The sequence below is a fragment of the Lepisosteus oculatus genome, chromosome 20 (genome assembly GCF_040954835.1).
Source record: "Lepisosteus oculatus isolate fLepOcu1 chromosome 20, fLepOcu1.hap2, whole genome shotgun sequence".
Lineage (NCBI taxonomy): Eukaryota > Metazoa > Chordata > Actinopteri > Semionotiformes > Lepisosteidae > Lepisosteus > Lepisosteus oculatus.
Window position 1 is genome coordinate 6056440 of NC_090715.1, and position 17619 is coordinate 6074058.

Here is a 17619-nt window from a genome sequence, read left to right on the forward strand (position 1 = left end):
TGCCTTTCTCCAATCTTATGCCTGACTTGTTTTGAATGAGCCTTGGTCTTCATGGTTGAATCTTGACTATCTGACTGATGTACCTTACAGAGACAGGTGTATGTATTCTGAAATCATGTGAACCATTATTATTGCAGACAGAAGCCATTTGACTAATTGTGTGACTTAACAAATTAGTTTTGTGTACCTGAACCCATCCAGATTTACAATACCAAAAGGAATTAGTACTTAGCAAATCAACATATTATTGTTTTTTAGTTTTTTGCTGTTTTCACTGACATATATTTCCTTTAAACTATAAAATTGTTCAGCATGAGAATTCATTTTGATTACAATTTAAAAGCACAAAGAATGTGTTTTTTATTTGTAGTTCCACAAAATGTGATATCAATGGAAGGGGGTGAATACTTTTGCCTGGTACTTTCTTATGCTAATAAAGATGCCGAGAATTGAAGAGTAGATACAAAACATAAGAAACTTCAAATTTTCATTGTTTAATTTGATCTTTAAATTACACACGTAGGAGCAATGTGATTATTTCAAAAAACCTTTATTTCAACTGGTGTTGGCAATATACCAATACTGTTTATAAATGAATGTCATACCTTGATCACCATCTTTAATAAAAAATAAACATTATTGAAGGTGGCTAGTAACTATGGTAAGGTGTGCCTCATTTAATCAAAATATATAAGAAGATCATATTTTTGATATATAATGTAAAATGCTTTAAAAGAAATAAACAAACGTCTTACACTGATCTACATAAATATTGTCCTCCTTGATGGGGCTTTCAACACTGGCTTCATTTTCTTTGAAACGCAAAAGAATGGCTAACTGCTCAACAGTTCGTGCAAAAAAGATAAAGCAGAAGGATCAATTTTACAAAGGAGAAAAAATACAATAACATAAATAATGAACGCCATGCACACGGCAGGGCCAGACACTGTTATCTGGAAACTCGATGCATCTTTTTGTGGATGTTGGTTGTGTGTAACACTAGATTTCCAACAATTGTGAAGCTTGTATTCACATAGATTCCTTTATTTTTTTTTTGTCATGCTTCATAAAATCCATTTACATCCAGCTTTAAGACGGTAGGGTCTTCAATCAGTCCGAGTTAGGAGATTGTTTCTTATTTATTTATTCACTTACTTTTTAATTTTATGTTTAACTTCCTCAGTGGTGTGCCATATGAGTATACAGTATTCCCCTTTTTGTTTGGTACATTAAGTGAGAAGGTTGAAGACTGTTGTTTGCTGAAGTCTATCAGTGGTTCACCAGTAAGGGAAGAAGCCTATGCAAGATCAGAAGGGAAAAATACAAGAAGGGCTCTGTGGTTGCAATGGTTCCACAACCTGTAAAAACAAAGAAGAAACAAACAATGAACATATCATTCACCACTTCACTGGGAACAAGTAGACACCTGAAGAAGGCTGAAGAAGGTGGAATCAAGCATTACTAAGCAACCAAGGGACACTGTCACAGCATTCCAAATTGAAAGTTTCATTAGGTTTTATTTGCACAATTTCAAATATTATTAAACAAAACATCAGTCTGTATCTGATGTGTATTACATTTGACCCATACATGGGAAATTCTGAGACACTACAAGCTTCATACGTTACAGCAGAAATGATATAATTCAGTTTTTCAGTTACAAAACGAAACTGTTTTAGCGGTAACGATGCAAAGTTTTTTTGGGGGGAGACTGCTTACAGAGCAATCGGCATTCAGAAACTGCTGATTGGCATTCAATGTGTTTTTATGTTTATAGGGCAGTATTGTGGGCAGCATGGTGCTGCAGCTGCCCTGCAGTGCTGGGGCCCTGGGTTCAATCCCAGACCAGGAGCGCTATCTGTGTGGAGTCTGTATGCTCTCCCTGTGATTGCCTGTGTTTCCTCTGGGGGCTCTGGTTTTCTCCTTGAGTCCCAAAAACATACTGGTAGGTGGGAAAAGTTGCCCTAAGTGTGAGTGTGTGTCTGTGTGTCTGCACTGCACTGGAGGGCTGTACTTTGTCTTGCACTCGTTGCTTTCTGGGATAGGCTCTGGCTCCCCCTCAACCTTGAACTGGAAGAAGTGGTGAGAAAGTGGATGGATATTACAAAATATGTTACAATCAGAAGTCCTTATATTAATACACGCAATATTTAAAACTTGTCTCACTGCACATCTTTTCACAATGAAGTCTGCTGCTCTGAAATCAATCCAAGATTCAATTTAAGACTCACATCCTTTTTTTTTCATAGTTATCTTTAGTTCAGTTATATAATCAAAAATGAATGTCATATGAATTAGATATACAACTGTGAAATTCATATTTTGAGAAAAGTATTAATAACATGTTCAAACTAAACATCACAAGTGTCTTTTAAAAGCTTTGTGCTAAAATGTAAAATATTCACCGTTTCTTACCCCACAAAAGTAAAAAAAGGGTGATAAATTACTTAACTCAGTACAATGTTTTAGTAGTTGAAAAAAAGTAACTTAAAATACCTAAAGAGCAGAATGACTTAGTCAAAATTCCCAATTAAAGTTAGATTTAAAAATTAAAAACCAAAAACCATGCCTTTATTTTCAGAGATCTCTTACAAGAGTAAGGGTGTTAAATTTCCCTCTGGGTTTGCATTATTCGTCCTTTCTGAAGCTACCCCTAAACACACCTGGTGCAGTCATTTCTCATGGAATCTGCTGTGTTGCTGTTGGACTGCTGGCCCATAATGGCTGCTGTATGTCACCTAGGTGGAAGCTGCACTTCAGTAGTGGATGATGTGAGCCTCCTTCCACAGTATATTAAAGTGATTTGGGACCCTTTGGGATGTATAAATGCAAAAAATGAATTAAAGAACTGTAGGTACTGTATGTCAGATTTCCCTCTCTGAAGATGCTTAATAATGCTTGGAACATTTCTGGTAAATAAAAGGCTTTTCACTTAAATTGAAAAAGAAACAGATGGAGCCATTCTGAGACATTTAATTGTAATTTTACAACAAACCTAGAGCTTTTCTGTTCCTGACATTAAGTGAACTAACATTTGGTGTTTGGACTGCTCAAAGTCACAAAATAGTAAACATTACAGTCTCTTCTGATATGTGTTACGCATATCTGTGCAATTCAGCTCTCATTTGTTGTGCTTGCAGTAAATATCCACAATGGCATGATAAGCGAAGTTGTCTTTACTATGCCAAGATTGGGACCATGTCAAAATCTTTAATGGCTCTTTAAATGTTACAAAGAAACTCTCTGGAGGCCTCAGAGAAATGGAACTGAATGCAACAGCCCAGAATACACTCTCGTTTTCTTCACTGCTCCGCTGATCTGACCTCCAGCTACAGAAATGCAGGGGAGGCTCATGGTGGTGGTGATGACTGCACTCAATGCAGAAGCTAATTTGAAACGCTTCCCTAAGATGGAGATGACAGGTGTTTATTTGAGGAGCCCTGAGACAGTCAAAACTGATGGCCTATGTCTATCATTTAGCCCTGGTGATGCACTCAATCTTCAGCTTCACTGAGCAGATACAATCATTCCTTTTGGCATACCAAGCCCACCTCTTCTTATACTGTACTGCTTTAAGGGACTTTTGAGTTATTTATTGATAATTTCTTGTAAAAAGTTCATTATTCATTATTAAACTTCATTGTTGCATTGATACAGTATGTCAGTGTATAGCATGTTTGAGATTCATACAGAAAACCAAAATTTAAAGAAAATACAGAAAAAAGCAAAGCAAAAGGGGGAGAACAAAATCTTCAAGGATCTAAATAAACCCTAACCTTGAGCTTCGTTTTTTGTAATTTTATATAGGTCCTGTCCATTGCTGATAGGCAATTTCTAATTCTTACCTATTGCAGGACATATTATGATTAAACATACAGTCCTATAATTTAGTCAGGGGAACCCATGCTTCTTTGATTGTCCAGCTGTAATGTTCTGACCTTTAACCTTCAGGAACCTGCACTCCATGCCATTGTCAAAGGTGTGCTTGACTGTTCAGTTGCACACCCCACCCTGGGTGGGGTGGTGGGTGGTGCCACTGCCTTCACCAGATAAAGTCAAAGAAGGAGGCTGAGCCTGGGCAGCTGGAGGTGGATTCAAACCTGATTTAATTCTGTTGTGTGAGGTATGCTTTGTGAACGTATGCAGTAAATACCAGCTCTTGGGATACCTTATAAAATCCCTTCCTTGCCATCCATTCATGGAGTGTTCTTGTTATTGATTATCAAATTAGTAGTGGGTGCTGAAATTATGTATGTAGTAAGTGGGATTAAGTGACCTGAACCACTGCTTTGCTGAATACATTAAATGAAATTTGCAGGGTATGTTGCAAAAACACTTGAGAGTCTTACGAATTTATCAAAAACACCTATTGCAAAAGTTGCTGACTCCTGATAGCTTGAACAATATTATACTGTTATTGAAAGTTCAGTCACTTGGGGAATTGTATTTCCTAGCTATTCCACTTTAATTAAGTTTACATGCAACCTTGAATGTGACATTTTTATTTAACTGTCCAAAAATATTGACATATCCTATATTCTATACAAGAAAAAATAAGTATATCAGCTGTATTTTACATTAAAGACTTTTAATTTAACATTTTTTCTGCTCAATGGGAAATGCATTGACTGGCTTTTCAAAATACTGTGTCTTTTCCTATATTTTATATAACTACAAAGCAACAAAGGAATTTGAAGATACTGGTTAACCTGTCACTTTAAAATGTGCTAATATTTTTAAATATGATGCCAAAGAAGTATGAAAAACGTAAGAATATCATTCCAATTACATAAAATAATAAGTAATAGGTGTATTCCATGCTGAAAAGATAAGAAAAAAAACACTACATCGTTGGAGTGGCTTGGTAGCCTTTGGCTTGGTAGCCTTCTTCGTGTGTAAGCGTTGTATTGCTTGATATAATTCTGTCAGTTTTGTTTTTCCCATGAATTACTTGGGTCACATATATACACATAGAAGAAGGCTCCATAGCTGAGATGTGTTTTCTTTCTTCTCTTTTCAGCATGGAATAAACCTATTACTTGTTCCTTTGCAGCCTATGCATGCTGACGCAGCTACCCACCTGAACTACATACAATAATATAATTGTTTCAATATAATCTTTATTTCACAGAGTCAGTATTTACTATATTTAGGATAAACTAAAATGGTACTATCACAAGAGTCTAAACAGCACACATAGGAGCTACATGCCCAACTAATTTAGGTTAGATGGGATTAAACAGTATATTTCGGTTAGTATTTTGTTAAAGGTTTGGAAAATATAGATTTAAAAAATCAAACAAACAAGTCAACCAATTGGTCCACATTTCCCACCCCTATCCCCTCTGGAGTCTAAGTAAAAATACACCACTCCAAAAAAACTGACTATTTTAATCATTCATGGCGCAAAAGCATCAATCTCCTTACACTTCCCAAGTACAAAGATGGAGCATGTTTGATCCTGGTCAGAGAAAGTACTACTAAAACTATGTCTTTGAAAATAAGTTTCCAATGTCACCATCAGGTTAGCTAATAGAGAGGAAGCCAGCTCTTGTCAGTGCAGTTTTTAACTGCAGTATTACTGTCTAGCCAACAGGACAGCTGAAACATTGAACCAACATAGAGAAGCAATGGGTATCCAAAACAGTTTCACTGCTTGAAAATAAGGCAACCTGTTTCCAAAATGCAAGGGTGTTAGGGTAAGCCAAAACCTATATACAAAAGTGCCTAGAGTAAATAGGCTATGGCACTGCAAAGAACAAACTAAGCTTAGATTGCTAAAATGGCATAGTTGGTCATGAACTCTGTATTGAATATAATTAGCACTGACCCAACCTGGATTGTACAGATGGATACAAAGTAATTAATTAAAAACAAATGTCATCTACCTGTAACATGCAGATGACAAACCTGCTATGCAATAGCAGCCTTTTGTTTTCCTGTTTGCTGCCAAATGGACCCTCACCAGGGTGATTGGCTGATTTGTTAACGTTTGGAGACACTGGTACTTGTCCGGGTGTGTTGCAGAAACAAAGTCACACAAATTTTACGAACTCACATGCATAAACTTTCAGCACTACTTTATAACCATAACTTGTTTGCCATTGATGCATAGCTCTCATACTACACTACAATCCCACAACAATATCTTAGCATGTAGCATATTTTATAACCTACTGTACATGCTAACCACCCTAAAATATACAGAGTATCACAATAACCACAGATGAAAAAACATTTTGTCAGTGATGTTGTCAGGACTGCCACTAGTCGGAATATCTAGCCTTGAGTTTGGTGAACCTAGCAACAGAAAAGCTGCCATTTTACAATAACACCAAGAAAAGAATCAGAAAAGATCTATCCTCTTTTCAGAGACAGGAAAACCTAAATAATATGCAAGGTGGGTATAACATCTCTTTGACTGCTGATGTATACTGAAAAAAAAGCAAGAAAGGATTCTGACCTAGATTAATTAGCTAAGTGACAGCACTACTTAGATCTACAGCTTAAATCAATAAAATATGGCCTTCTAGGCATGAGATAAGAATTTCAAAGGATAGGCCTTTTGTCAGCTAGTCCTAAGTTTAAACCTCTCATTCACAAACTCCTTTAAACCCAGCTGTTGGGAAACCTTATTTAAGAGGAAACTTCACAGTTCTTAAGAGTACTTTAAAGTGGCTCATGGGGATGCCCCAGTTTTACTTTTTACCCTCCTTTGTTATAGGATTTCTACAGTGTTAAGGCTGCAACAAAGAGGAAGAAAGATGTTAAAAATGGCCAAAATGTCTGTTCAGTGGAAACTCTTCCTGTATTGTCATAGATGCACAAAAACTTGGGGAAAAATACTGATGGGGATGTGCAATACGTTTGGGAAAAAAGATGCTCAATAGTTGCAGGCATTGTACTGATTACTGATTAACTGTTTAACTGATACTCCAAAAAATAGAATATTGGAAAACATAGATTATCAGATGGAACAGCTTTCTGAATTGCAATGTTCAAATTATGTTTAAGAAAATTCAGTTGTTATGAAGTAAAGCAATTAATATCAATTAGCTTTTGGAGTTTCAGAGTATGGAGAGGGGATGTTACTTTATAAGGAGACCCCTACTTCCACTTCTTTCATTTCACTGGTCAGTATTAGATATGCCAGCACTGATAGGGTGACAGCTGTCTGCGATAGCTATATATGTAACTTTATATATGCAAAAGATAGACTCAGAAGTCTCTGTAGAAGGTTCTACTCTTACAAACATTGTGAAATGGCAGGAGCTCATTAATATTAATTCCCATAATCATTATATAACACCTATTTAAATGAAAGGCAGGCATCTTCTATCAGTTTTATTTAAGAAAGACATTAGCTTGAACTGCTAAACGTTGTGGATGGATTTTCAACATTTAGAAATTATGCAGATGTGCTAAAACCAACATGCAAACAGAACAACAAACATCGAACTTCATGAGAATCTGTTAAAGAATTAAATTACAATGACAATTAGAGCACTCTGAGAGTGTGGCACTTTGTTTATCAAAGCAAAACAGATTTCTGGTGCTGACTGCAGACAATTATTGCTTTATTCTTATTTTTCTTTTCCTTTGTTAACATAATTCTGCCTCCCATCCTCTCGTCAGTAAACAGTCGACTCTGATGACTCAGTTTGTTCTTTTCCCTGAAAGACAATCTTTGCAGCAGAAGCATCCTCCCTGGATATGTCTGTGCCAGTATTCCACTCACGCAGCCTCTGTTGCTACTACGTGTTACATTAAGCGAACATGTAGCCTGTCTAAGTTATGGTTGAGGAAGAAAAGATGTAATTAAAGTGAGAAACAAAGCACAAGCGAAAACAAAAACACATCAGTTAAATGAAAACCTGTAGCAGCAGAATTACTCATAAGTGAGAAACTGTCTAACCACATCATAAAGTCAATACCTAGCCACACCATTTCATCTATCAATTAAGCATTATGTGTAAGTATATGAGATTCAGTTTGTGCATTCTTAGGTTTAACACTTCTCACGTTTTAACTGAACATGAAAAGAAAAGAACATTCTGCTCTTTTCTAACATAGAATGCCAGGCTTGTTGTGATCTTCAAAACCATCAATCAGTATTGTGTATATACACTACATTGTTAATAGCATTAAGATAATCAAGTCCATTACGCAACAGAACAGCTACAAACAACACTATTAAAGCAAATGGTAGAAAATTAAAGAGAAATAGGACAGCTGTCTAACCAGCTTTAAATACATTGGCTTCGGCAGCCAAGGTCAGGCTGGGGTATAAGGCCATGGATTGCATTGCAGTTTCTTGACATTACAGATTGAATTCCTGCAGGTTCCAACAACAGCATGTCATGCTGTCTAGCTTCCTACCAGCCTGACCCACTCCCCTTGGAGAACAATTGCTTACCTGCCAATAGTCCCTACTCAGTAGCCAGCAAAAGATCTCCTCATGTTTTAACAGGTTAGTAAAAAAAAAAAGCTGTTTTCTTCTAAGATGGAAAAAAAATAACTGCTTTTTTTCTTTTCTGCAACAATGACTTTTCCAACAGAAAACATGCATTTGACAGCCCATTACTTCTCTGTGCTTTGAAACTAAAAGGAAATGACTGGGGAATCAGGCTGTTCATCTGAATGTACTTCGGACAAGGAAATCTTAGTGCAAGAAAAGTCTTAATCCTTGGGCATACAATGCAAGCTTGCTTACAAGAAACAATATGATGTGATCAATGGCTGTGGAATTAACAATTCTCTGGCAGGGAATTTAATCTTTTCAGGCCATCTGTTTTGAAATACTGTAACACACCAAATACTCACAATGCACAACCTGCAAATTTGTTTATTTTCATTTCTGTGTAAAATAAGCCAGTTTAATTCTACTCAAAATACAGTACAGGTACTGCCAAAACATCAAAACATTTAATAATATTTAATATAAAATAAAAAATTGTATTCTTTCTTTTCTCGCTGTATATAGGAACAATGGAAATTAACATCTAGGGCTTTTGTAAGAAAAGGAGCCCATTAACCATTTCAGAAGTCTTTTACCTTGAAGTAATTCATACAACTTCAAGCTAACTTCAACAGCTGGTAATAAACAGCTGATATTGCATTATTTTGAGACAGTTTAAGCAGTGCTCATTGAAGTCGCTAACAGGCCTCTGAGGTGCACAACACACAGTGTTTCCACGTGTTAATAAGTCTACTGTTTTTCTTCTGCAGATTTCTTTATGTTCCGTTAATAAAAACAGGACATAATACATCAAATGTTAACTTACTCTCTTTAAATTCCAGCTGATAACATCATGAGTCATTTTAATTAATGTACATTTTTTACAATACATTTGACTTTATATATCTATCATTTTTATATGAAACATATGTATTAAAATTGCAATCAACAAATCTTTTATTCCTTTTATTATATCCTTTTCTATAGCAGACATGGGCAGAATACATATTTAATCATACACCTCATTCTGTTACACTCTTATTCCAGCAGTCATACAGAAATAACTAATGAGATATGAAAATGTAATAGGCAATTTTAAACACCTGACAGAGTGTTGAAAACTAGGCTTATCTGAGACTTGCCTTTGGCATTTTCTGTTTAATATTAATTGTTTCTGCCACTCAGTAAAATGACATTGTGAAAAGTGACAGATGTGGGCATTTTGGAGGACTGTTTTGAATTTCTAGAGTATTGTTAAAAGGGAGATCTTTTAAATTTGCCACATGGCTTTTAACATTCAAAATGTGATGACACATATCTGAAGGCCTACATGAGGTCAAGACAAATTCTATTTAATATTATAATATTTAAGTATCATTTATAATTTACACACTGTTGTACAAATGAAATCTATATAGCAGTTTATATAGAATCTCATTCAGTTATCACTCTAGTTTTGCTTTATCCAGCATATTCATTCTCTCATGAACTTTAAAGAGTCGAAAGGATACTTATTTTTACAAATTCTAAAACTGAAGAAATGTTACCCATGTGATACTACCCAAAAATGTGGATCAGTTTGTTGAGCTAAATATGATGCGCTGTTTTTAGAAAACACTCTTGCAATACGGAAGAGACAACAAACAGAGACAGATCAAACACTCCAACAGTCCAGGATCACCAGACCTTGTGCAATGCAGAAGAAGAATGTTCTGTGCATAGAATGAAGTCTTGTCACTGCCCACTATTTCTGTATCAATGGCATCTCAGTGCACTTGCACTGCAGCAAGAAACATCAGCCATTTTGCACCAACATTTGACACTTAAGCAGCACTACTGTTTTATTTCTGAATGATTTAAGTTGCATTCCTATGGTGATAGGAGACATAGTAAATAATCTATCAAGAGGTATTCTGATGCTAGTCTGAGTCAAATCTTGAGTCAAATCTTAAACTACAACACTAGCATTTCTAACCTCAGCAAAGCCCACAATTAAGAGAAAATGTTGATGTTTTATTAAAGACACGGGTAGTTCAAATTCCTCTGCTGAATCTTGAACCTTTTGTATCCTCACTTGTCTATAGTAGTCAAACCCAAATTAATTCTGTCATAATTCCATAATGAGCCACATTTAGGAACCAGGCTAACCACATATCACATTATCTTGTAGTGTTCAAGGTGTTAATGCAGAATTATTTTATCTGATTTATTTTCCATTAAATTATTTTAAAACAAATAGGATATTTCAGCTAAAAAACAGTATGCAACTGTGCCTTTTTTGTAATTGCATGTATACAGTAGTTTGCTATGATCAACAAAATTGGTAAGTTAGAAATTCTTCGCATTCTGTGAAATGCAGTTATTCTGAGATTTGCTAAATTGATTTATGCAGAACAAACATGCATGCTGTCCTGCAGCTAATTCTCCAAACATACATGTTCAGTCTGATTTAAAACAATTTTTTGCTTTTTTCAGTGAGATGGTGAAGTGCTATGTATTTGGCAAAGTGAATGTCATTGTTTTTTTATGCTATGCCTTTGTGTTGGCACATCATACACTCTGTTGTATTTGAAACAAAGAAGTAATATCTTTTCTTCTGTTTGCAATTTTTACTCTAAGAGAAGCACACCTCTCCACTATACTATGATCCTTCCACGTTTTCCTTGTGATTTACTACACTTTACTCTGTTTTTACCATGGTACAGCACAAGTAAAGCTTTTATAAGAAAGTCCTGAACATACTACATTACACAATGTTTCATCACAATAAAGAAAATATACTCTTTTAATGGTTTTATAAAAGGAATAAATATTTTACTACTTTGCAATTCAGTGGAGGGCAAGACTTTTATTTTATATATATATTTACTCAGAGTATGAATATCAGAATTCATTATCAATCTTATAAAGTCATTAGTGCTAGTAACAGCTAGAAGTTCAAATTATAATGCCTGATGATACACCTCAGTATATATAATGGCATGACTAAAATTGTTTCACACATACTCAGACACACCATGTAATACAATAATAGCAATCCTCATATTTCATAACATTAAAATGTATCATCCAATAATTACATTCAGGAACCACTTCAAACATGTACTCTGGATGAGGTAAATATTTTAAAGCAAATATCTAACGTGTTTTTTTGTCGTAAAAGATTAATCATCTATGGAATTCGATTTTCAAGGCATTGAACATTTGCGAGAAAAATAAGTAAACCGGATGGCTTAAAAAAAGCAGAATTCTCCAAACACACAAATAGCAGTAAAAAATACGCAATTTTAAAACTGAGACCACTAGATGTCACTGTGGCTCTTTGACTCACCGGTTCCATGTTCCTGTCGGAGGATGGCCGCATTTCCAGGCTGTGGCGAAGCTGAGGATGTGGCAGCAGCTGCTGCTGTTGTTGAGCCAGCTCTTTCAGAGGATGGCACACGACTTTTATTCTGGCCAGGCTCAGAGGTGGCTTTGCCGGCTGGATTGTTCCTAAGGGGCCATCTATTCTGAATATGAGAGACGGCCTCTTCTGCCAACATGCCATCGCGAGGGGTGACCCGCAACGTTGCCTGGGCTTTGTGTTCCTGAGTCTCGTCACCACTGTTGCCGGACACCCGACACTCATATACCCCCTCGTCCACTTTTCTCACATTAGAGAGTCGCAGCCTGTGAGATATGTCATTGCCTTGTACTCTGACAGTCTGCAAAAAGGGAATTGTAACACAGGCATTAAAAACACTTCCTAATTCAAAAGGCACCATCCAAATGTGATATTGGAACTTAAAATGAATTCTATGCACTCGACATTTTGATTAAATTGAATTTTACTGACGGTAAAATACACCCTTATATTTTCAGATAACTGCACGCTTTCACTAACAACACCAGAATTCCCTTCTTACATAATAGTACAACCGAATTTCTTGGTAAATTAAAAACCAGGGTCTAAAACGCAACCATCCACCTTACGTTAAACAAATAGAAACAGTTGTGCAAATAGAACAATTAGAAACATATTTTACAGTTATGCATTTAGTCAATGATTATTTAATCAAACCATATCCTTTTTTCAGGCAGTTTGGGAATAGTTATTTCCGTACAATCGTGATGAATCTAGACGTGTAAATTCAAATTGTATGCAATATACAGTAGTAGTCTCTCAGTTTGAGAATGTATTTTTAGAGGTGCAACATGATTTTTAAAATATAGCTTACTATGTACCAAAAATGTATATCACAGCTGATGAAAATTACTGCAACATCAGTATGCATTTACATGCATTTATTTCATCCATGGCTAATAAAAGCACATGGATAGTGGAGATACAGTGGAGACAATCTTGCAGTCTCAAATGGACAAATGGAAAACTATCGTTTCTACTGGTACATGACGTAAAGGGGTCCGTCGGAATAATTTTATTCGTAGCTCGCAGGGAAATTTGTAAAGTCTTATAAACATGTGTACTCCCTCATCCTGCTGCCATCTTCGATTGGATTGTTCAATTTACTTCACGCATTCCGGCTAATTCAAACTCACTGTCCTCCGAGTACACATCCACAGTGTTGAGGCACCCCAATTAGATGGATTTTTCCTGCCTTTGTTCACCTGTGGTCAATATCTCCTTAACTCAAATTCGGCTGATTTACTCGAGTGTAATTAAAACGAGTATGTAGCACAATACAAGTGGTGATAGCAGCCACTAAACCAACAATTCTACAACTCAACAAGGGAAGAAAAACACTCACACTGATCTTCGTGGCGTCTCTGTGAGCCACCTGAAAGCAGAAAGGGTCACAAACGTTACAGCTAAGCTCAGGAGATCAGCATAAACATTACGTTATGTGGGGACAATTAAAATGATTCCCCAATTGGGAGTGGTTTGCCAATTAAAATGTATAATCACATTTAAGCCGCACTGTGCATTTCGGTTTTATAATATTAGGCAGGATTAAAGACCATAGCCAAAGATAATATGCTTTCTGAACAGTAGTAGTACACGTAGTAATTAGTGTGTTAAGTACATGAACGATTTTAAATACATAGAAAGTTTTGTATGCACATAATTGGAGGTAACGAGAAATAAAACGCTCAGCTTTTCTTAATCCTGTGCTTTTTTACCTTTACTGTAGTAGTCTATGCTGTTGCGTGACGCTTATAGGCATAAATACGACAGAAGGAAAATACTCAGATACACAGGGCACCTGTTTGACTGGTATTCAGTATCGCGATTTACCATACAGCACAGCGATCAGTACCGGGTATGGACTTGTATAAATAATTTGACATCACTGTCATGATTCACTAGACATTTCAATTATATCTTTTGGTCTTTTACTTAACCCTAAAGCCCAACGAGTTCTCATGGTTTATGAGAGTTCCAAATAAACATGTATCACTATTAATGGCCTTATATGGTTTTAGTTAGCTCCACATAAATACAGCACCTCCACTGTAAGAACGCTTTTCAGTTGCGGCTAGGCATTCACACAATTAAAAAAGGGAACCGATATTGCACCATGGTCACGCCAGGTGAGGCAGAAGCTTTGCACCATATTGACCTCCTGTCCTCATGTATGGTTTAAAGAAGCTTCTGTCATTCTGGGGGTAGAAGGCGTCTGGTCACATTTACCTTAGCTCTGTTTGCAGGGGCACTAATTTGCAGTTCATGTGCAAGTTCTCTTGCGGCTGGTTCCTTAAGATACCACCACTGAATCTCCAGGGAGAAAGACGTGGATCCGCTGGCCCGAAAAGCACAAGGCATCTCAATATCTTCTCCCTCACTGACACTCACATCTTTGGGGACTTCAGTAAATGTCGCTGACAGAAGGAAAGAATAGCAAGGCAGTGGTTAACGGGAAAGATTAAGAGACAAGATCAGTCTTTTTCAATGCAATCTGATCTGGATTCACTCAAGAACTTGAAGCTTTTTATCTCCTCCTCAATTAAATCTCACGTTTCAGCAAATTATGCTGCAGTTACATTTCTGAATAAAAAATGAAGAACACGAACAAGCACTAAAGGAAAACACAGGGGTATTCTTTTAAAATACACATTTGTGCGGTTTTGAAATCAGTTAATGTAGATCTCAGGCTTTCTTTTCAATAATTTCTCTATAAACTGTACTTCAATTTGCAAATTTGTACACTTGTATTTGTAAAATAGGATTGAGAATTCAGTGTTAGCTTCCTCAATCGTCATAGAAAGTAAAGAAGCAACTTCCTACCTTTTCAATACCTATCACACAGTAAGTAAAATAATAAGTAAACCCTTATTATTTGTATGTACAGTATAAAGTGGGCTTCAAGTTCAGAGTAGCCTGAAGCATTCCAGTATTGACAAATCTGTCTAAAAGCTAATGTCTATCTTTCCCTAAGAGATTTCTGTTAAGGGGTTGCATAATATTTTCTGGAAGGAATATCGTGGCATTTCTATCCACTTGCGCTATGAATGCACAATAGCGTCTTTACTGAACTAGCGTTTTAGTGTGTGCGTGTGTAGGGGGTGAGTGGGTGTGCTTCTCACAAGGGTAGAATATTCCGCTTTGATCTAGCACTTTTTCAAAGAAAATGAATAATAAGAACGATGATAATCACGATAAATCAGCATTAATACATAAGGCTAAAACATTGTTCTTGAAAAACAATTGTTTTCTTTTATATCAAGTAATGACTTGCATTCAATCGCAGTAATGAAGGATGAAGACCTATCCACAACGTCTGTCGACAGCTGGAGTTTTATGATACTAAATGGATAAATGTATTACGATACATTTAATACTTTGTGACAAAATAAATTTCTCTGTACAGGTCACTGTTAAATAGCTTTTTCTATATGTCTTTTTTTTTAGAAAAAAGAGCACTTAAAACGTTGACCAAATCACAAATAGAATTAAGCAAGTTTACTTACCATTTACATACAATAATAGGGGCGCATTTAACATCAGATAATAAAGGACACCGTAGAGTCCCCGTTTTTCCATTTCATAAATACAATGTTTAGATTAAAGAACAAGTGAAGATTATCATTTGACCTCTAATGCTTATAAATCAGCATTCCCATGGCAAACCAAAAAAGAGTCTCATTCGTTTTCCAAGGGTAGAGCTCTCCACAATCCAAGTACCGTACTCCCAGCGCTATCGTTTTTCAGCAGGACAAATATATAAATAAAATCCAAATGTGATTGACATTAAACTCCCTCTCTAGCACAGAATGTCCAGCGGTCTTTCTTTTGATTATTATTCCTTTCAGCGCTCGTCGCTTTATTTCCAGATTTGCTGTAACTCAAAACGAAACTTCTTTTCTGCTGTAAGAAAGCTGTACCTTTGGCTTTCCAAGGGAGGGAGAGATTTCCTGGGCTCTAATCCAACACCCATCACCAAAGCATCCTAGTCTATGATCCAAAAGAAGACCTAATGAGGGAGCAAGGTTCCCTGGATATGCTCTAAACCTGGAGATCAGTCGATAGTTCCCGCTTGTGCTACCGGATCCCTCTGCTTTGTATTAGAGTGCATAACAGTGAGGAGGCGCTTTGGCATCTCCAAACCAGCTCGTTCAGAGTGTATGTGCGCAGCTAACACCAGCCAGTAGAGATCTGGAACCTAACCAACCTTTTCCACTCTCAAATCAACACGCAGCTCAACCTATAAGGGGAAATTTCACAAACTGACGTCCACATGAAATGCATCGGTAATGCCAGCCCTGAAAATATACAGAATCAAGATGATTCGTGTTGTTTTCTCTCTAGGATCAACAAGCAGCTCTTAAAGAACAAGCAGTCGTGCTGTTAAGCAGCATTATTTCATTCAACGTGAAATATAAAAAACAGCGGGATTAAGCGTTGTTGTCGGCTAGGTTTTAGTAAGGTGCTTGGCAGTAAGTTATATTTTGATCATCAAGCTAGTTTTTCTTTAAGCTGCACGAAATGCTTAGGCGGATTCTCATGCTCATCGTTGGTTTAACCGTATGTTGTTTAATAGTATACAGTGAAAAAAGAAGGTTTCTGAAAAGACCAGTAGCAGCAGTTTATTTTTTAATATGTGTCTTTTTGGAGCTTTCGGTGAAGAGAAAAAATAACTTTTTAAAAATGGTTTCGATACTGTCTTTGATAATTTCTATATTTATGTGATCTTAAAAAAAACGTTTCGTTAATATTGTCGCCATTTTAGGATGAAAACTTATTTGTTACTATACATTTTCAACCATCAAAGCGGTATCTACAGTATAACGACAGCTTTCACCGAACTTATTACTGCGGATGGTCTTGGCATTGCCTGATACGAATATCTCCATTCATTTGACAATGTTCCAATAGTTTCTGGATCACTCTGACAAATTTACGCATGAATAATCTTTGAAAATAGCTTGCCTCTTCCTTACCTTTTCAACACATAGGAGGAACGGACAAACATCTTTCCAAGATACAGAATGCTTTATTGTTACTTTACTGTCATCACATGGGACATTTGTTTTCTCATTTCCCAAAGGCAGCGCTTTTCAATATCATGCTCTATATACCTTGCGTCCTATATTCAAAACACTTAGGCACTCGTATCACTTGTATCCCTGTTTTAAAAATAGGGCACCTTGAGTTTGTTTCTAGTTATTGCTCCTCGAACCTATTGCTATTGCTGAGCTTAAAGGGGTTTTGTGTGTCCAGTTGTTTTATTTTTATACGTGTATAAAATTACTGATTCCAATGTAGGCCTATGCAGTACTTTTATGTGAAAAGTAGCCTGTGCATATTGCAAATGATCGACACTAAGAATGTCGAAAGCCTTAAAAGACCTATCATAACTCCCCGTAATATTTTACCTACATGGGCTATTAGGACCAGTTTAGTATGGATTTTAGTGTAGGTTTTACATGTTGAGGTTTAGTTGGCATAACCCACTTTTGCACAGTACTGATTTCTGGGGGTTGTACACATTTAATTACCAACTGCATGATGTCTAGTCCAAACACTAAAGAAATTACTTCAATGGTTTACCTAAATTAAAACCAGGAATTTGTGCGATCAGTAGGTCTCTAAAAGACTTGCATTTACTCCAGGTATTTGAAAATCTAGATTAAAATATAATTGTGCGAATAATAATAATTAGATTCTCATTGGTTTCTGTCACATTCTTTTACAGCTATAATACTTTAAAATCAGTGCATTC

General features: G+C 36.3%; 1 protein-coding gene across 1 annotated transcript; it reads right to left on the bottom strand.

Annotated features, from left to right (window-relative positions):
• Positions 1-534: 534 nt before the first annotated feature.
• vstm2b (V-set and transmembrane domain containing 2B) lies at positions 535-16090 on the bottom strand. Its single transcript, XM_006641435.3, has 5 exons — positions 15368-16090; positions 14091-14278; positions 13207-13236; positions 11790-12162; positions 535-1358 (listed from the first exon to the last, which is right to left on the bottom strand). Exons 1-5 carry the CDS (start codon positions 15438-15440, stop codon positions 1270-1272), a joined length of 753 nt encoding a protein of 250 aa, XP_006641498.2. The 5' UTR covers positions 15441-16090; the 3' UTR covers positions 535-1269.
• Positions 16091-17619: the final 1529 nt, after the last annotated feature.